This window comes from Thunnus maccoyii, chromosome 24 (assembly GCF_910596095.1).
Source record: "Thunnus maccoyii chromosome 24, fThuMac1.1, whole genome shotgun sequence".
Taxonomy (NCBI): domain Eukaryota; kingdom Metazoa; phylum Chordata; class Actinopteri; order Scombriformes; family Scombridae; genus Thunnus; species Thunnus maccoyii.
In genome coordinates, this window is record NC_056556.1 from 7,179,286 (window position 1) to 7,201,791 (window position 22,506).

Here is a 22,506-nt window from a genome sequence, read left to right on the forward strand (position 1 = left end):
GGATATGGCAAAATGTGTGTGTGTGTGTGTGTGTTTCTGAGACTTACTTAGGTGGAGTCCGGTTGTTTGTTAGGGGAAACGTTGCTACACACGCTACTCTTCCTATCAAGTGGTTTTCGTGTGTGTTGCGCTTGTTCCTGACTGAATTCATCTACTTTAATGTGTGCATATTGCCATATAACTCACTTGGGGGGGAAGTGTAGAGGAATACACATCAGTTTCTGTGCTCACCACACACACACACACACACACACACACACACACACACACACACACACACAATTTACCATTGATTGAACCAACTCAATACACTCACAGACAGTGCCGGCTTGAAGCAGGAGGACAGAGCCTGTGGCAAGGTGATTGAGAGAGTGCTGTGTGTGTGTGTGTGTGTGTGTGTGTGTGTGTGCTTGGCTGGCAAGAACAACTGGTGACATCTGCAGATGAGTTGCACTAAAGACAGACATGAAAGGCACGGGTACAGTGCATACCTGTTTCTCTTTTCTTTGTCTTCCTACCTCTATTGATATTTATTTTGTACATCTATCTATCTATCTATCTATCTATCTATCTATCTATCTATCTATCTATCTATCTATCTATCTGCCTGCCACCCCTCTTCTGTCTCTCAGATGTGTCGGGGTCTTTAGTAGTGTGATCCAGAATCGCCTGCCGCTGCTCTTTGGGCTTCAAACACACAAGGTGAGATCAGCACACATGAAACGATCATAGAGAGGGACAAAAAGATGGATGGAGGGAGGGAGAGGATGTGGGGAAGGAAAAAATCATAGGGAAGCTAGCTGTAGGAAAGGATGAAAGTAAAGGGTGGGCTGGAGGATGAAGAAGGGAGGTGGATGAAGGAGGGGAGAGTAAAGACAGAGAGGACTATCCAAAAATGTTTATAGAGAGAGAGTAACGCCTGCACACTTACTACAAAGCAATTCAAATAATATTCAAATAGACAATGTTTTGATCCAAATCAGATTTTCGTCAGATCATTTTGATTTTGTCTATTTGGATTAAAATTTGAAAGTATGTTTATAGACCATAAATAACTTGGTTGAGAGGTCAAGCGTGTCTATTAATTTGTGAATAGCGTTGAGAACAAAAACTGCAAATTTGCAAACACTTGCTTACTTTCCTCACATAATTGTTTTGTGGTATGCAATTGTATTATTTTATTAAAGTGGTGCATTCAGGTGCTGATGGGAAGCTCTGACGTCTGAGATTCGAAGAGTTGGAAAGCAAACATTTGAAAACAAGAACTGAAAATATCCTTTACCGAACTTAAATGTTTGCTCATTGTTGGATTTTTTGGGTTTAGCTCAGCACTGTCGAAGAAAATAAGAGACACATAAGATAAAACATTACTAAATACATTTCTGGTGAAACAATGATTGCTTTTGAGAGAAGTTCTCCCACTTAACAGCAATCATGTAAGAGCTGAAATACTCATAATATAAAAACTTAAGATGTTTGATTTGAGAGGTTTAAACATCAGTCACCAAGTTTAGTCAATTTAAAAGAGACTTTTCCTTCAAGGAACTCCTCAAACTGACTTAAAATGACTTAAAAAATAAAGTTCTCTTGGCCTTTTTGACTCCAATTTCTCTAGAACTTGCAGAGAAAAGTTTTTGTTTGTCTGTATAGCAAAACAAACTCTCAAAGAACCATCTGAACATCCCACACAAAAGGATGAAACGTCCTTTTCAGTCTCGCCAAGATGTCTTCTGTCACCGGAAGTTCAAGGAACCCGCCAGAAATCTTATTAAAACGTTCACCCCAGTCTAGCGAGGACAGGTGGAAAAAAAATCCACAGTTCTCATCAGGACAGTTGTTTGAGTTGTGAGAGACGCTCTGTCTGCCTCGCAGCAGTCGTGGCCGTAGCAAAGCTCTGGGCAAAGGGAAGTGAAGGGCACCGCTAGCTCAAGGCAAAGCACAGTAGGTAGCAGGGCTCACACAATACAGATACACACACGCAAACACACACACACAGGCATCAGCTCATTTTTATACCAACTGTATCTTTGTTGTACTTTTACTTTTAATTGTACATATTTTATGAGATATGAGGCCAAGCAGAGTGGAGTAATAGTAAGAAAAAACACCCTATGTCATGATTAAACTTTATATAAGAGCACTGCAGCTAAACCAGAACATCAGTTTTTAAGGTTACCATCCAGTTACAGGCGCTCTATTAATGATAACATCTTGTCAATCCCTCTACAGAATATTCACATTGCAGTTGAGTGAAACTGATTAATTTGCTTGTTTTTTAAATTGTGCAACATGTAGATGGAGACACTCTTGATTAAACATGTCCTACACATAGGCTGTATATAAAGATGGACGTAGTGAGGTGTGACGTTACCCATCGTGTTAGATTGGAGATGGTTTAAAGTGCAGCTTATGTTCGGCACCATCTTTTCCATTTGGAGCCAGGATGTTCCAGATTAGGACTGCGGGGTGTTGCCTTTCATGCTCTGAAAACACGCCCCGCTAACTTGCACCAATGGGAACGCTAGCTTACTGGGAACACGGAATACTGTGTATAGTATTATGATAATTGTAATGACTAGAATGGTAGTGACTCATTGAAAAAAAATGATTGACTTAGTATTTCTGGAGAGAAATTGACGCTTTTTGAACGGGAGTCAGTTGGAGCATCTAATGTCCGTCGGTGGCACTTTAAGGTACTTCAACCTCAAGCCGTAGACTTTTTCTGTTTTATGTGTTGCCTGGTAATTAGTCCAAAGACCATTTTTGACAACTTTTTTCCCCAAGAGTCCTTACACTAAGCTTTCTCTTTTTTTACTGAAGAGCAGACTCATTATGAAAAAGTCAAAGATGAAGAACAAACTAGTCGTCATAGGAACAGACAGGCATGCTGAGGGAGATGGTCTCTGAAAGCTAAAAAAAAGAGAGAGAGGAGAAATATACTAAGCTGTGTATTTTGTCATTGCTGTTGTCATTCATGTCGGATCTGGTCTTCGACGCCGCTGATAGCTGAGAGATAATTATGCTAATGCTAACGGCAGCGCTAGCCCTCCTAGGTTCACGGTGTCAGCGTTTCTCACGTGAACCGAGACACTCGGCGAAATGTCAGCCTCCGGCTCGTGTGTATAAGTGTGCGTATGTACGTGTGTTGAAGAGAGATGGCTTGAGATAAAGGAGGATCGGCCACAAGTGTGCGAAGAAACACACAAACATGCACACACACACATACACCGACTTGCCTGCGCACATTTGCATGCTTTAACACACAAACACACACACACACACACAGGCACCAAGCTCAGATATTAATTAAAGTTCATTGCTTCAGTAATTAGCAGGGCAGGATAATACCAATATGTGACTTATTGCCCCCCCCAGGTTCAGCTCTCCCTCGAACTTTAATTGAATGAGCGACATTAAAAACTTCAGAGGCTATTTGGCAAGGTTGACTAAACAGTCATAAACACCAAAGGAAACACTTCAAGCAGAGGGGAAAGGCTTCTCAAAAACCATTAAAAGTGTCCTCTTCCTTTTAGCTCGAGGGATCTTACTTTTTCAGCACATAACAAACAAAATGAGTTTAAGTTTCACACTTTTTGCCCCCCAATTTATTACAAATAATTATAATTGTCTATAATTCCTGACTGTCAGAAAAGAAAAGTTGGTCGATTCAACTCGATGTAAATCTGTGAGGCTGTAGATAGAGCTGTTGTTAAATTGCTTTATATAATATTGTACACGTGTTTGAACTGTAATAAACTTTATAAATATACCAGTAATTTGATCAGCGGCAGGAAGAAACATATTGACAATAATTGTGGCTCATTATTTAGATCTGCTTACCAAAATTCACTGAAGGATACACTGAAAAACATGAACTGAAACAGATTTGAGGGTTTTTTCTTTAAACTTCAGAAGCATCATATTATATTTCATAAAAATGTAACAATTTCTTCTGATATTAGCGGAGGCACTCTTTACCTCCTCCACTGTAACACACTGCAGGAAACCAGGAAGTTTTCACATTTTTTATGTCCTCATGCACCCAAATATATTTAATTTCATCTCTTGCAGAAATGTTCATAGTAATAGACGGTAAAATCGTGAGGAAAAACAAATGAGAGGCTGATTGTGTACTACAAGTAAGATGAAAAACAATGAATAGTTGATCTATGGAAAATACGCTTAGTTACTGGCTTTCTTAGCATGAGATAAGAAGATCACTATTGATTTCAAGTACAGAGCTGGAATCAGGACATGTTTAACGATACTGGAGGCAGCTGGAAACAGCTAGCAAAGAAAATTCCCCTAATTTCACCTTTATCGCTCTGTACTTGAGCTGTAATGCACAAACATGAGATGGACATCAATGTTATCATCTCAATGCATGTCCCAAAATGTTGAACTATTCCTTTAAAATCTGATTTTCACTTTTCACCATTTTTTTTTAAATCATGAGCCCTGCCAATAATTAATAATTATCTTGATCTCCCTTAATTCTTTGCTTGTTTGCTCTCCCTTTCTGTCTTTGCATCAAGCCAATCAATCACGACGCCTTTTGTGGCTCTGCTGTCTCAGTCTCAAATCTTACACACACACACACACACACACACACACAGACAGGGACACATACATCCTCATGTACACATATATACAAAGGCATGCACACAATTACACACACACACACCACACTGTTTCTGCGGCGCCTTTGTGCTCCTTTAACCTTGAGGTCTGCAAGCGCCCAACTGTGATAATCTCTCAGACTGCCTTCATTACTGTTATAGGACACACACACACACACACACACACACACACACACACACACAGAGACAGAGACAAGCATCAAGAAAAAGCACATACATTCAAACCCCAACATGACCACACCTACCCGTCACACGTACACACACACACACACACAGGCCTGGTAAAAGGTGGAACATTTAAAAGCCATCTTTTTTTTTCCTCACTATTGACTTGGATCAGCATTAGGCTCATCAGATAGTCAGGATAGTGCTGTGTGTGTGTGTGTGTGTGTGTGTGTGTGTGTGTGTTATTGGCTGTCCTCCCCCTAACTGGCTAGACGGACACAGCCTCCAGGAATGTCAAACCTCCAACCTGCATTCTGATGTGGGCACCCGCAGTCACTTGTACACCGTCGCCCACCGTGCGTTAGTGAGTGTGCGTATGTATGTGTGTGTGTGTGTGTGTGTGTGTGTGTGTGCTTTCCTCATCTTTGCACATTTTACTGAGTGACAGGCCCTGGGCGCCGTGGTAACCAGACAGGTACAGAAACAAAGTGGAGAGATGGAGAGGAAACTTTCGGCAACACATCGTTAGCAAATCTGTGTTTGGTGTGTGTGTGTGTGTGTGTGTGTGTGTGTGTGTGTGTGTGTGTGTGTGTGTAACTCCAACAAAAGCCAAATGTAGAGATGTTCTTTTGATCGTTGGTCTAAAATGAGCACAAATTTTAAATATATTCTTTGACTTCTACTCCTAATAAGTGACTGTTAACATGTAGAAAAGCACATACATGTTTACATATCAGACAGGTGAGACTGTGCATTGTGTGTGTGTGTGTGTGTGTGTGTGTGTGTGTCCTGTAAGTACCAGTGACAGTGGCTTGGCACGCGATCTGCCCTGCCAGTCAGTCTACCTTTCGCACTTTTTCCTCGCCTTTCATCCCTCCGTTCCCTCTGCGACACAAGCTCTGGTTTTGGAGAAAGTTTTGAATGATTGCTTCTTTCATCTTTTCACCAGTGTGTGTGTGTGTGTTCATGTGTGTGTGTGTGTCAGTCTCAATCAATTGCCTTTGCCTCTGTCTGCTCCCTTTTTCTATCAAAACTGGCTGAGTGACAAAAACTTGACTTTTCTGCGAGTTCAAGCTTTCAATTCACCTCTAAACAATAAGCTGAATGAACACCTGATGTCATTATTAGGAATAAAAGCAGAAGACGCAAGCAGATGATGACACATACATTTAAAATTGAAGAGCAGCACAACTAGTGAGGCTGTAAAGGCACCTTTGCTTTTAGTAAAACCAGTTAATTTTAAGTATCAAATATTCTTAATATTTTTTCAACTTTGGTAAAGGTTACAAAAACATTGTTTTTTTTCCCCCACCAAATCGAGCCGTTCCACATTACATCTTACATTAAAGTCGACGCTGGCAGCGCACGTCAGCCTGCAGTATGTCACAAACATGATGACCATGGCAATATAATAAGCTGATTTAAGTAAGGAGCACTTGGGTCAGTGCCATTGTGCCCTTCATTCATGTGAGACAAGTCAATAGGAAAAAGAACTTAGAATAAAAGCTAAGGAGAGCAGTAGAATACCTTTTTTTAATTTCTCAATGCAAGTAAATCCTTCAAAAGAAAATCTCTTTATAGATACAGTATGCCTATAATTGAAACTTCATTCAAATTCATAATAAGAGGTAAGGAGGGCAGAGGTAGAATACCTTTTCTTTCTTCAATGTTAACAAATCCTTAAAAACTCTCATACCCGACAGTGTATATTCTGATTTTTTTTCCTCTCAAACAGCAGAAATGTGACAAAGAGACATAATTAGCTTGTGTAAGAAAGCGTGTGTACTGGTTTTTAAACTGGCAGAAATGGTCTAAAACGTCCCAGTGGTGTATGTTCACTACGGTTTTAGAAGAGTCACACATTTGTACTTGTCCACAGCTCAGCGTTGGGTTCAGGGATTGTGATTTGGGCTTGTTATAAATATATTCCACCTTCGATGTTCAGCTCTGACTGATGTGACACACAACTTTTTCATTTTTTTTTTTACCCCGTACCTGAAGGTCCTCTGGCTCGCACTGTCAGTCCCTGAACTACGATACTGCTGTCATATGTAAAACACATCATAAACTCACTGTTGAGTTGCTACAGCTATATGGTATAATAAATTAAAACTGAGATAAACAAGGGCAAAGTCACGAGGTATAAATACAATGCTGATGACAGAAATATTGTTGGCATACTTAAAAATATCATAGTCAAGTCATAAAAAGCTACCAGTTATACTCCAGATTTCTTTTAGCCACACTAAAAATGTTGCTCTAGGGTAATGTTGGTCTGCTGGACCACTTTGGAAAACTACTGGATGGATTCCTAAGAAATTTCTAAGAAAGACCTCCCTTGTGCCAAGACGGTGAGTCATAATAACTTTGGTAATCCCCTGATTCTTCCTCTGGAGCCAGCATGAGTTTGACATGTGTGGTTTTGACTAAATATCTCAACAACTACTGAATGGATTGCCATTAAATCTAGCACAAACATTTATGGATAACTGTCATTATTTTGTTGATCCTTTATCTTTTCATGTACTGAAGTGCCATCAGGACAAAATTTTAAGTTGTCAAAAACTTTGGTTTGTGACCAAACACCCGCAAAACTAATGACATCCCATCAGCCTCATGTTTACTTTGTGTTTCATTCATATTAGTGAATGTTAGCAAGATGGTGTACACTGTAAACTTTATACCTGCTAAACGCATGTTAGCATTGTCATTATGAGCATGTTAGCACAAAATGACAATGAAAATTAAATATAATAGGAATTAACAGTAACAAATTTCATGTTTAGCTGAGTTGTTATTTACAAATCATACAAAAATGTGTTAAATAAGTGATTTAAGATACTTAACAAGCAACACCTTTTATAGTCTTACGCTGGCTTTGAACAGTGGACGAGGATCTAGCTTGATATTTTTTTTTTTTTTTTTTACAGTGACATTTCGAATTGCTGATTGAAAATGATCCCGTTGAAACTTTGCAAACAAAACTCATAATGGTTCAAATTTGTTCTAGTATTTATGAGCAATACACATTAACCTTCTTTACAAGCTCAGTCAATTTAAGAGAAAAATAAGCCTGCTCACAATTCATTGCTAGATAAAAAAAAAAAAAAAAAGAGTTCACATGATGAAAAATAATTTCAAAAAGACATAAAAGACAAGGTAATGACCTAGACAGTTACAATTGGAGAATCTGTGAAAAAGAAACTTGCAGGAAGAACTGCTATGAGATTGGCACCACAGATGGGACTTTCTTCTGACTTTGTACTAAAGAGATTTCAATTACATTTTTTTTTTTATTCCCCAAGTTTGATTGAGAAACCTCTTCATCTCTTCAGCCATTGATGGAAAACAAATAATTAAATTAAAACTTTTTCACCTGCAGCAGTAGACAAAAATCTTGTGCTTAGCCTTCCAAGGCAAGTTTCTCCACCTTTAGAACTGCATTTAAAGCGGCATAAATGAATCCACCATAAACAAAAACATGTTAAAATTGAGGATGAGTGAACCGAGCCGGTAAAGTGTACATGTATTTAGACACAAAACAGCAATCTTTTCTCAATGCCCCGACAGCATCCTTGGAGAGATTTAATTTCCCCTCAAGTGCTTGCCTCCCATCTCTTAGAAAAGTATGTTGCCGCTTCGCCACAAGGTTCCCCCACTCGGAGGATGTGTCTCTCTTTTTCATAGTTCAAGTGTCTAATCTTCTGCGTCTCAAGGTCAGCGTTTGTATGCACTCTTACAGGTCTTGATTCAAACAAATGAGACAAGAAAATTAATCGGAGGCGATGAGGATGTGTGTGTGTGTGTGTGCGTGCGGGCGTAAATGCAAATGATTATGTATGTGTGTGTCCAAAAGTGGAGTCGGTGGAGGCAGAGCTCAGCTGCTCAGGTCCCGGGCCCTGCGGAATAGATCGAGGGATGAGAGAAAGATAAAAGACGGGAAAGGAAAAGGTGGAAGAGGGAGAGCGATCACAGTCGGAAGGTTGTGTGTTTGAAAGTGTGTGTTTCTAGGTCTCTAAACTCCTGTTTACAGGCGTGTTTACTCATCCAAATCTACAAATAGTCCTGCGTTTTGTTGTCAAGCTTCAAGGCAATCACGTCTCCACCTTATGATTCAGTTCTTGTGTCAGCTAGGGGTCGTCACAGGAAAATGAGGTAATTCTGGCTGTATTTAACCCCGAAATCTACTTCTAAACTGTCTTTTGAGCAAAGCATTTAAGCTCAAACTGCTCTACAGGAACAAGACAACTGGTGGTGGCACAGAGGCTAAAGAGTATAAAGCAGGGTGTTGATTAAAAGCATGCACGCGGATTAAATATTCTTCTTGTTGTCACATAAATAAAGCTTTGCACAAAAGCACAAAAGTTCCCATGTGGTTACGATAAAAAGGGTGTAACTGCTTTGTATGGTGTTGGGACTTTAAAGAGGCCATGAAATGAGGGGGGGGGGGGGCAATTTTCACTTACTGTAAATCAAATATAATAATGTATATATACATTAAGTTTCTCCTAACTTCATGTCAGCCGTTCTATGTAAATCATTTATCACGAGGGAAATTAAATAAACAGAGAGCTGGGTGGTGAAAGAGAACAGGAGGGGCACATTTTCATCCCTGTCATCTATCCATCCATCCATCCCTCCCCTTCCTCCTCTCCTCTTTTCATCCTTTCGCTCCCTCACATCTATTATTCACTCCATTTGGCAGCCAGGTTCACACCTAAATAATCCTCCATGTCGTCTATCTCCTCACTTTATCCACTCTCCTATGAATCCGTTCCTCTCTGTCTACCTACAAGTACCTTCTTCTCTTTTGAGATGTTCATGTTTGTTTGAATAGGAATGAAAACTTTGATTCTGTTTAATTTTAAGAAATGTTTCAAGGGAATGTCGAGCGCGGGGAAAATGTTTGGAAACATGGTGGGATCTCAAACATGACAAAATCTTTCTCTTGGCAGATGGAGACTGAGCCGGTGTTCATTTATTTTATCGTCTTGGCCTCAATATAAGACAACCCTCATTATGAGATACCTGCTTTTAGAAAAAAGTTACCAAAACATACTCACACACACTCTCCTGTCAAGCTATCAGGATCATTTTCTCAGGCTTTCAGCATTTTTCAGACCTTTTTTGACAGATGAATCGGTTCCTGGTTCACTTGACAAGAATTTATTTCCTCTGTGGCAGAAAAACACTTCACACGAGCCATCAGAAACTACTGCAGCTTAAAACTTAAACTTAATACTTATTAAAACACTTTTAGGGCTGATCTAACTTGCTAAGCCTAGGAACAACTGCTTGAGCCGCTGTTACATCGATACTATCTCCCTTTAATATTTCATGGTGTCAATACGCAATTATTGTCCAGAATTTCCAGATAAAAAAATATCCTCTTATATTTGGTCCAATACACTATTATCCAATAAGAAGGTCAAATATTTCCTTTGCTTGTCTGTTCCACAACAGAGGACCCAATTACAAAAAAAGGCAGATTTGTATTTTGTTTTACATAAAAGGTTGTACAAACAGTTGTATTATCAGATAAGGTTTCACTTCACGGTAGATGCTTGTATATAGTCCCAGAGGCCAACTGCTAGCCTTAACTGGAAAATATTCGGAGCCATCTGTAACTCTCTTATCAAGGTTGATCTTGTCATTATTCCACCTCTAACCAAACACAACCGCTGACCACACAATAGCCTTAAACCCTCGCACACAAGGATGTACATGTGAACACACCCAGAGAACGAGCGGGACATTATTAAGTAATGAGTCAGCCGGTTTGGACCGACAGCTCAGGAATCAACTACTGGCACAGACACTATATGCTGGCCCCATCTGCTAAAATGCTACATGTGTGTGTGTGTGTGTGTGTGAGGATAAATACAGCAAACAGAGATACAGCTGTGTGTGTGTGTGCGGTGAAAATATGGATATATGGAGGTAGAGATATAAAAATGAATTAAATTGCCATCATTAATGACTTTTTTTGGGCCACAGTTGAGGGGTGGGGGTGGGGTTAAAATGAAACTGTGATGTTATCTATTACAAATGTGCGGGCATGTCAACACACACACACACACACACACACACACACACACCGCCACATTCACATTCAGAGCTTTAACACTAGGTTTTCCCACATGTGCCGACTCCAGATGGCCTCAAAGAGACACCGGGTAATGCCAACATCACATGTGCGCACACAAACACACACACACACACACACGTATATATACAAAGGAATGACCCACCCATGAGACCCCTCTAACCAGGTTTCATGCTGGGATCAAAAACAATGTATTAAAAAACAAAAAAAAAAGAAGAGGAAATCAAAAACGGATGGTGGTGAAGGCTTTACAGAGAGAAATTACCTCCCTTACAATAAGAGAATAAAATGGAAGGATCTTTGCGACGGCATCAAAGCGACGCCAAGAGCGCCTGCACGCGCACGCACACACACACACACACACACGTGACACATCATGAACGAAATGAAAATTAAACTTAATTTCACATAATTCCCAAATGAGCCAACCTGTCAGCACGGTTGCACCTGAGGATGAGGTTTACTCCTATAAAGGGCGATTCCCTTGATTTTTGTTGATATATATTAACATTTAACATGTCAGGATATATATAGACGTACAGTATCGCCCTTCTCTGGCACTCATGGATGATTTTGGCGTGGCAGTTTAGGTCCCTAATGACATGATGATGAATTCCAACATTAACATTAACAAGTTTCTGTCCAAATGTAGCATAAATTTTAACCGACTTTCTAGAAAACCAGCAAAAGAAATTTTGAATTAATGCTTGTTTCCATCTACTGATGTTATGTGAATATTTGGAGTCGGCTCGTCGAGATCAACGGCTGTTGGTGCAAATTTTCTAGACAGAGGTCATTAAACCGCAGAAGAAGGAGGCGCAACAAGATGATGTAATTAAAATTGCACCAGTCAGTCCTAAACATGATGGAAATATTGCGTTTATGTTCGTTTCATACATTAATTTGAAGAGATGGTTTCGTCTCTTCAGCAGATGATTAAGTCACACGATTCATGTATGTCATGATTTATTCACTAAGTCTGTTTCTATTACACTTTATCACGCTTTGATTTTATCGACACAGTTTCCACTCAGGTTTTCTTTATGCGCAATTCAAAAATACAAATAAAAACAGGAAAACGCACCTAATGGATCTGATCAAACCATTATTTCAAACCAGTGCAGCAAGTACTGATACTATTAGTGACACCTGTGTTTGACAAGTCAAAACGTCTGCTGTGAGGAAGGTCTAAAGACATGACAGCGCAACACATGCAGTTCAAATTCTTACTCTTACGAGTTCTATGCTGATGACTTTTATATTTCTGTTTAATGTCATAACTTCAACAAATTAGATAGATAAGATTTATCTGACAACAATAAAAGCACATGCAAGACTGTAGCGCTGACCTACAAGTAAATTATCGAGGATAAAAGCACATTGAAGCTAAAAGTGTATTTCCATTGTGGTCCTCTAAAGGGAGAAGGCAAGATCGGTTCATATAATAACGTGAACGGCTAATTTAAAGTAAAAATCTACCACACATGCTTGGTAGATCTTTGTAGTTTTTAGTCATTCTGCTTGGTTAGCAGCTTGACTTCACCCAACTTTGAACCTCAGTAGTGCTCAAACTAACCACAGTTAAGTGAAAACACCTGTGTGGTTTACAGGGCAGGTTCAATGGCTAACTTACTGTCATCTACTCAAATAAAAACCCAACAAACGCACACACAGGATCTATTACAGGTGCTCCTCCCAAGCATAAAAGTGACAGATATATCAACTCTATTTAAACTAATAGAAGAAAGATGTGGACACGACTTTAAGGATATATTCAAGGTCATAATAATAAGAAAATGTATCAGATTTGTTTTATTTGATGAGAATAATACACTTCAGTAGGAGGATAAAATCCAATCCCTGACTGAACTCACATGTCATATCTCTAAGGAAAGGAACCTTCAAGATGTGTTGTCCCTCTCTGCACCCCGTAGAAAAACAACTTATTCTCTGTAGAAGTGCACTGACCTTTCAGAGCTGGTAAAGCAGAGCAAACACTAAACGACAGAGCTAATTGTTTCACCCCAGAGTCCATTCTGTTGCTCTCATTTCTCTTTACTTCCACCAGTCCTCTCCATCATTTTCTTCTAATTTCTCTGTATTACCGTCTCCTTATGCTCTCTCATGGCGACGTGTATGTGTGTGTGTGTGTGTGCATGAGTGTGTGGGTGACCTTCCTGAACTGTATGGCCATTTATGGAGATTAGATAAAGTTGCCTCTTGTGTGACTCATTGGCATGCATTAAGCAGAGCACAACAATAACATACACACACACGTACAAAACGCACGCACACAAGACGACCATCTTAAATCGGGGATATAGGGCCAAATTAAAGGTAAAAGGTTTCTTCTTTTGTGAGACATCATTTGTTTTTCAAAAAGCCATGTTCAGTGTCCTTTCCCCCCCTCTCTAATGGATTTTTGATTTTTCCAGAGCATGCAACACAATTAGCTCGTCTTTCTTTTTTTATTAATGACACATTTACTCTTTTCTTTTCCCTCACTGTTTATTCTTCCAGTAAATTGGAGAGCGAAGAGGTCTTATAAGTGCGTGCCATGTGTGTAGGTGTGCGGCAGTATGTGTTATTTGAATATGCTTAGTGCTCATTATTTTTTGTTTTCTGTTTTTCTAAAAACCTATAAATTTATCAGTATTTGTTAAATTAAAAAGATGAAAATCTATTTTAAAAACTGAACAATGGAACAGAAATCAAGGTACAAATCTGATTTTTAACCACACCATTAGCAGTGAAGACGCTGTAGTTTAACCAACGGGGACAATAGTTTACTTATTTTTCATTTTCTCCACATTTTTCTCTTGACTTTCTATTATTATAAGAATTTTATGAGGTTGCATGTATATACTGTGTGTGTGTGTATGCTCCTGTCTCTTGCTAGTTGGTGTGTGTCCATGTATTGGCAGTCCAGCAGGTGCTCATGGCGGCGGTCAGTGTGTGTGTTTCACAGTTAACTATGGTGAGGACACTGACATTGTCATGTACTAAAGCATGCATGTCAAGGTCAGTACACATATATGCTCTCTTTTTTAGACAGTATCTAGGAAATAATATTAAGAAATAAGGAATCAATAAGGATACATCTTTATCACTTGCGCACCCATGCAAGACTGGAGTTTGATTGCTTGATAGGGGCGGGACACTTGTGTATATGCAGCGTCATAGTGAGCAGGGTTAAGAAGAAAGCAGTCTGGAAACATGTGTGGATTGTAGTTTCTAAGTAAAAAGTCTGCTCTGACTGTACCAAAAGTCCTTTTCTACTGCAAAAACTTTTCTGAGAACCCAGGAACCTGTTTAGGAAATCAGGAACTTCCCTCGCTTTTCATCTAAAAGGAACCAGGGTACTCTTTGATGGCCCAGGAACAAAAAAAAAAATGCTTAGTAATATACTTACAATTAATCTGAAACAAGGAAATGCAACTTCTACAGAGGTCATTTCTTGTCTAAGATGTAATTAAAAGGGACGTGCACATTTCCAGATTCATATTTTTAGTCCGGGGCTCTACTGGAATATATTGGCATGATTTACAGTTCAAGAGACTCCTTATTTATCTTATACTGACCCTTAATGCAGCCCCTCAGTTCAGCCTCTGTCTGAAACATCCCGTCTCTTTAAGGCCCCCCTCCTGATCAGCCCACTCTGTTCTGATTGGTTAGCTCCATGAAGCTGAGTCTCGGCAGACTTCTGCCAGCTCCAAAGGCTACGTAAACAGTAGCAGTAGTGGTCGGAAATTAGTTTTTTTCCTTCTGTACTCGAAATGGAAAGTCCTCAAATACATCTGTACATGTTCGAGCCCAAATCCGGTCTAAAATATGCGAGCGGACAACGTGAACAGCCTGTGGAACAACCTCGGCAGCAAAGGCCACAGAATGGACGTCCGTTTGTAGGCGTGTGCGAACAATCTGACATCATCACGAGGAGGAAGTAGAGGCAACATTGCAAACGAAGCGTTCAGACACTTGCAGGGAGAATTTTCAGTTATGTTCACCTCAAGTTTTGAATCTTTGACGATGTTTAACATAGACATCTGACATCATTACAGTATAAAAATAAAAGAAAATCACAAAAGCATGATGTCTCCTTTAAGTTCTTTTATGACATGATTTGTTATGGATACCACTGTTAATTTGGTGATGATGTTCTGTAGAATGGTAACAATAACGATGAGGCTGCCTCCTTCATTTTGATCAGACTAGGCAGGCAGAGGGGAAAAAAAAGGAAAATTTAAACGACCACTTTCTCCAAAATGTCTCAAGTCTTTCCACCTGATTCACACTTCAACATAATGCTTTCACTTGGCCTTCACTTTTAAGAGTCCGCCTTCATAAAATTCATCCTCGCCACCACCAAACACTCGCGCTCACGTCTTTTATTCCCTCTGCCTTCATTCCTCGTTTCATTTTCACTTCTCATCTTTTTTCATACCGATTCCCCCTCACCACCAGGTGCGGCTCTGTCGTTCTCTCGTACTGAGCTCTGCTACACAGAAATCTTCTGAGAAAGACACACAGTGCACAAACCGAAATGATTATCGCAAGCAGAGCTTCCCTCCTGGGTCCATGTCCCACTTCCTCGCCAAGCAGCGCATGACCATACTGCCGCCGTGTGAATGACGGACTTCTGGCACAGAATGGCAGAATGGAGGACAAAAAAAATCCCACTCAAGGAGCAGATGCTTACTTCCTCTTGACATATGCCCCTGAGATGGAGCGGGGCGGATGGGAAATGGAGGGGAAGGCAGGGAATATTAGAGAGGGAAGAAGAAGGGAGGAGGAGGAGGGTGTTAATCTGGACGAACAAGGAGAGAGCAGAAGAGATGAGGATACAATGAAAGGGTAAGAAGGCAAGGATTTATGTTTCTGTTCTTATAAAAAAGAAATTACAAGAAAATGTTAAAACATTATTTGAAGACAGCTTTGTTGCTAGGATCACATTACAGTATCCATCTGCAACTACACCAGAGCGCTCCCAGAGCCATTAAGACTGAGGATTTTTTTTTTTTTTAAAAAAAAGCTCTCACTTTCTAATGAATTAGAGCCAAGGGCACGGGGCCAGGTCACCATGTCAGAGAATGAGTTTAAAAGAGAGAGTACGAGGGAGCCAGAGAGGAAAGTGAGCTCCTTCTCGGGCTAAAGATGAACAGATGGTGCTGAGTGGTGAAAGAAGAGATACGAAGGGATGAGACGGAATGACGCAAGAGAGAAGGAGATGAAGGGATTTTGAGAGCTGCCACGTTTTCCAGCTTCCCCTCTATGTCACTGTTTCTCTTTGCATCATTTCTACTCTTTAGATATTGTCGACAGGTGACCAAACTACATTAAAACTAGAAATACGTTGCGTTTGTGTGCCTCCAACAAGCTGCAGTTTACCTCCATGTCTGTCCAGACTCATATAATATTTGTAGTGAAGCCTTATAGGATTTTTAATAAAAGGTATAAAGTGTATTTTTTGGCCAATAAAGCTGATTCTGATAGAGCACAAAGTTGTAGTCATGACAGTAAACATTGCTTCAGCTACAAATTCTAAAACATGGACACACAAGTTCACACACATCTTCAACCAAGCAGCACAGAAGATTCACACAATCAAGGTGGGAGCCCAAGATTAGTGTCACCAATCCAGTATGTGACCACATGTGAGATATGGTCACAATCTCCCCTTCTGTTCCTGAGTTATGGCGTTGAATAACGGCCAGAAAAGTGTTTTTACAGAACATTATGATGTCACAGTGAAGTTGAACCTTTTGGATATAAAATGTCATCACTTTACCCTAGAAGACATTTATGTGAAACTTTGTCATAATTAGTGTATGAATTCTTGAGTTATGGCCAAAATCGTGTTTTGTGAGGTCACAGTGACCTTGAACTTTGAAGACTAAAATCTAATCAGTTCACCTTAGACTCCAAGTGGACGTTGGTGCCACATTTAAAGAAATTCCCTCACAGTGTTCCCAAGATAATGCGTTCAACGAGAACAGGACGGATGTAAGGTCACAGTGACCTTGACCTTTGAAGACTAAAATCTAATCAGTTCATCCTTGAGTCCAAGTGGACGTTGGTGCCACATCTGAAGAAATTCCCTCACAGCATTCCTGAGATAATGCGACGTACGTAGGGACAGACGACCTGAAGACACAATGCCTCCATTCAGAGTGCATTAACACTCTGCAGGGAGACAGAAATCAAATGATGTATTCGGTTAATGGAATAGTTACTCTGGTTACTGGCGGCTTTTGCAGCCTGAAAGCTATTTGCTATTTTTTTGAGAAATAGGCAATAATATTAGATATCAATATTCACTTTAAATTGACTCAGATATTTCCCAGTGACGGGGTTTAAACGTCTGCGATGTCTGAGGAATGTAGTGTACATGACATGAAAGGTCACGATCCGTATTTAGAACGAGAACGTTTCACCAGTGGCTCGTTTCAAATACTTCACATTAAACTGGCCTTGACTGCAGGCCCAAAGAAAGAGGAAAAGCAATCGTATTTATATAGGTTTAATCTAAAGGGTTGGTTCACCCTGACTACAATAAATAGATAAATAAATACATTTCATTCCATGCAGATAGCTTCCGTTTTATTCACCTGGGTTTTCACAACCACTTCAGCACAAATTGAGGTAACTGGAATTGCATTTGTGGTGGTTACCATTACTTCAGCAACAACGTGCCTGTAACTGTGGATGATCCACAGGACACACTGTCAATGTCCAAAAAAAAGACTATTTCTTTGGTATAAAGTAGTCCCAACAAAAACAAACAGATTTATCATGAAGTGGCATGTATGAGTGGTTTAAGAGAACTTATCACATTCAACTGTTTGAACTGAACTTCTCTTCCAGTAGGTACGAACAAAATTCACGAGCGATCCACAACTTTCGTATGAGTCATGTACAGATAGTCTGCCTTTCTCCACAGAGGAAAAACACTTAATAATTATAATACCTTATTCTGAATAAGAGTGTTAAAATATATGTTAATTATGTGCAACATCATGGCATTTTGCAACTTAAAAAATATCAGCATATTCTGGCATGGCAACTTTTAAAGTTTAGTAGTTGTACCATCACCTACAGTATAATATTCTGTCATCCGTCTCCATGACTGTCACATTACATTGACCACCGCCTCTATGTTATGTACTGCTTTGTTTTGACATGATGTTTTTTGACATGTCAAAGGACAGAATAAAGAGCACACATCACTGGCGGCTGTATTATTCTGATCGTTTCGGGGCCCCGAATACCTGTACAAGTACAGTCAGTGCAAGATTTTCATCTCTGCAGTGTGAACGCACAAATGGAGCAGAACAGCAAGTCTTATATAGCGATAAGGGGGGGGAGCAGATTATGTTAAAGATCAAATCTCACGAAGCACGTTGAAGTTTGTGCATTTAAGAGAGTTTAATGAATTGAATTTGGAAGGTTTGTTGGGCAAGCCTTTTAGGATAGGAATACAAGAGTTGGTTACAAGTCACATAAAACCAAAACTATCTGCATGGCTGGATACAACTAGAGGTAAGAAAGCTTTTTTATTATTTATTTACAAACTGACCTTTTTATTTTTCTTGACGTTTTCTTCTCAAGTTCTTTTATTCTGTCTATCGCTCACCCGTAATGCTCATATCTTCCTCTTGTTTGTCATTTACTTAGAGGTAGTAATCACACAAAATACTGTATGTACAGACATTACACTCGTACTTGCACACACAAACACTCCCAACAACCAATAACTGTTACAAGGTGAAATCTTTTCATTAAAGCAAACAAACAAGCGCAGTACATGCACACACTCACAGAGCACTGCAAACAGCGATTCTAAGTCTTTTATTAATAAGCGCAAGAATTTAATTAACGGCTATTGATAAGCTTCGTCTGTCTTAAGGACATGTTTGTTTGTGAATATGAATACACGAGTGTGTGCGTGCAAATGTGTGTGTGGGTGCGTGACTGTGTGTCTTAAGGACACGCTCGTTATGCAGTCATTATACGGTGATCTTGATTTGTCAAGCGTGAAAAGGAGAAAACACACACACACACTTGCACGGCGTAAGATATAAACACGGTGTGTTGACGGATTAGATGGGAGTTTTTAATCATCTTAATTAAGCCTAATTGTTATTTGTTGAATATGTGGCATTTATGAAGTTCACGGGGATACAAAAGCAGATTGAGCACTAATTAAAATCCAAGAACTGTGTTTTATTACAAGAATCTGTTAAGGAGCGGTAGACGTTCAGCGTCGGTTCAAGACAAATGAGAGGAAGATATGAGGAGATAAAGAGTATTAACAGCAGCCAGCATGCTGTGTGATTACTGACATCAGAGTTCCTTTTTGCTCCTCAAGAAGAGTCAAACTTTTAAATTTGAGGCAGATTTTTAACCTTTTACCACCCACTGTTCCATTTTTATGATACTAACACTATGTGGAACTTTCCCAAGCTGCCATAAAAAGTTACAAAACTATGAACATGTAATATATATATATAGACAGATTTGCCCATTTGTTCATTGTGGTGATTAAAAAAGAAAAAGGTTTAAAAACTAATCCATGTAAGAGTCACAAACCTTAAAAAATTCAGAGCAGTCTGGCAGTCCAACATGTAATTAATCAACGATAAGCGCAGCCTCTTGACAACCACCTTTTTTTAGAAATTTTCACCTATTTGGCATTCCCAAATGGAAAAACTTATATAAGAAGAACTGTAAGGCCAATATGCGTATATTACATCTTCTAGTTTCTGTAAATGTGCTTGTTTAGCATGTGGCTAAAACTATCAGTTCAAATATGGCTCAAAAAATGTTTCTGTCCTTGTCTATAATGACTCATTTTTGAATAACAGTAACTAGGACATGCTTTACGCCAGAACTATGCAAATCACCACATAACATCTACATCTATTCAACCACACCTGTATAAAATTCCAGACCTCTAGGCCTAACCTTATGGGAGGGAGTTTTTAGTTTGTGGTGTGACTGGTGTCCCCGAACCTCTCTGAAACATCTCCAAGTGGCCAAATTGTGCAAATTGCTTTCACTCATTACTGCGTGATGCTAAGCTGCTTGCTAACTGCCTTAAGCAGGACGCTGGCGACCCCGTGGAGTTTAAGAGGTTAAACAATCAGATGTAGTCTCATTGAAACAATGATTTATGTTGTGCAAGAAGCTATGTGGTCTTAATTTGACAAAAATGTAGTGATTGAGCAGTATGTCACAGCTGGGAATGCTGTAATGAATTGTGGGACAATATTAACTTTTGAGGTAAAGCAGAAGTAGAAATTATAGTGATAATTCTACACAAACTGTTAAATTTTCAATCTTGCCAAGTTGAACCTCTCTACATTGGACTAGACCAGTGGTCCCCGACTTCTAGTGTGTGTGTGTGTGTGTGTGTGTGTGTGTGTGTGTGTGTGTGTGTGTGTGTGTGTGTGTGTGTGTGTGTGTGGGGGGGGGGGGGGGGGGGGTGTTAAAAGATGAATGTCTGATTCTTCTGTGTCCAGCAACAGTCGTCCTACAACAGTAATAACAGACTCTCAGGAAGACACATACAGCTCAAGCTCCTGCCAAAAGAAGACAACACCCGGCACTCCCCTCCTGGATGCACCTGAGGAAAGAATATCTGACACCACACACACACACACATACACACACACACACACACACACACACACACACACACACACACACACACACACACACACACACACATACATCCTTGCACCTGAGTACAATCACATGCCAACAAAAGGCCACAGCACCGTCTGTTCCTGCCACACACACACACACACACACCTCCTGTACACTGCCTCTCTCTTCTTAACACTTCATTTTAATTTTCTTATCTGATTTTCTACTATACTCAGCAAGTTGCAAGGATTTAACAGGGAATGCTTGGAATAAAAAAGACAAAATAACTGGTTCGGCTACATCATTTTGACGTGAAGGTGATCCATAATTCTAACGTGAAAATATGTAATACATAATGCATACAGGTAGATATACACTCCCTTAGTGTATAGTTACATTTTAATTATACTTCAGTCTTAAATTATGGTGATAATCTCTTGATGTTAAAACATTACACACAGCACTTAAAAACGAGTTATTGATGCTTTAAGTGAGTGTGAGTGTGTGTTGGACAGATGTGGAGTGAAAACACTACAATGTGCAGGTGTAAGTAAACAATGTGCGAGTTGATGGAGTGTGTTATTGTGTGTGTGTGTGTGTGTGTGCATATGCAAGTTAATTGTCTCAAGGAGTTAGACAAGCCTTCATACATCATTAATACAAACACACACACATGTTTAGCAGGTTGCCAAAGTGCCACCTTACCCAGGTGGTGTGCATACGCTCACACGTGCGCATTTAACACCTTTTAAAAACCCCTGGTGACCCAGAAGAAATCATGGACAGATTGAAGATAGGAGGATGGGAGAGAAGGAGGAGGAGGAGGAGGAGGAGGAGGAAGAGATATCATGAAGAGGGAGGAAGACACACCTGTTATTAGCTTTTCTCCAGACGGTCGATCGGACAGAAGTTGGGACGAAGGATCGGAGGAGGGATGATGAGAAGGATTAGACAGAAGGAGATCCTACGAGAGAAAGACAGAGATTGTCAGACATTAATAATGGATGCAGATCCTCAGAGACCATGTTCAGACGTTAATAATAGATAAGACTCAGCTGGAAGGGGGCAAAGAAACACCTCAGCAGAACTTACCTGAGGAAAAAAGAACGACAAGGATGATCGTTGAGAATTGCTTAACAATTGAGACATTTATTGAAACTTTAAATTCTTACATGATAACATTTGAAAGTTTTAAACACTCCTTTTGAACCACTTTTGCTGGTTTATACTCAGATATAATGTAGCAGGAGTTGTCACCCTCAGAAGAAACCATCTGCTGCTGTTAATTACATTTTAAGTCACTTCCAGAGACTTAAAGTTTGCCTGAACTAGTCAAATTCAAGATGTAGATATAGTTTCTATTGATCAGAAATTGTTCTTATTTTGTCATGGCTCTCCCACAGAAATGCAACTTTCTTAGAGGCCACAGAAGTTAATATCATCGTTTGGCATTGTCTGTGACTGTATGCATATATGTAACATTTGTAATAAAGTTTGATTTTAAATGAGCTGAGAAAAGTTGTTTTCAGAGATATGTTGTTACCCTGCGACCCTTAAAAAGGACAAGATAAACCCTCAGTTCGAGTAAAACTACCGAAAAACAGCAAAACATTTCCTGAAAGAGCCTCGAGGTGGAGTTTAAACGTTCCCTCCCAACGAGAGCGGTTACATGCCACATTGAAAATCAGACGAACCAAAAACTGACAAATTTCCGCATGAGAGGAGCGACAAGGAGAGGGCGCAAGCTAAATATCACTTACAAAGGCCCTTGTGCGCACACACACACACACACCATAAATACAGATGCTTCTACACACGTGCACACTCACATATTTATGCATGTATCCGCACACTTGCAGAGGGATACACACAAACGCTAAAACACACACTTTAACATAGAGGGTTTGGTGTATTGCCAGTTCTTGAATGATACTGAGAGGGGAGAAA

The 22,506-nt window shown here is 39.8% G+C and overlaps 1 protein-coding gene across 2 annotated transcripts in view; it reads right to left on the bottom strand.

The window, feature by feature from the left end:
• The window catches only part of ccdc28a (coiled-coil domain containing 28A), a 223,445-nt gene that overhangs the window by 87,064 nt on the left and 113,875 nt on the right, over positions 1-22,506 (bottom strand). Inside the window, exon 1 of one of the 2 annotated variants that reach the window (XM_042404857.1) lies at positions 21,430-21,483. Coding sequence is in view for 1 of the 2 variants with exons in the window: in XM_042404859.1 (XP_042260793.1) it covers positions 21,430-21,523 (94 nt within the window). In the remaining variant the exon portion in view is untranslated. Of the gene's footprint in view, positions 1-21,429; positions 21,524-22,506 lie in introns of those variants that run through there. The other variant, XM_042404859.1, reaches the window with a different exon arrangement.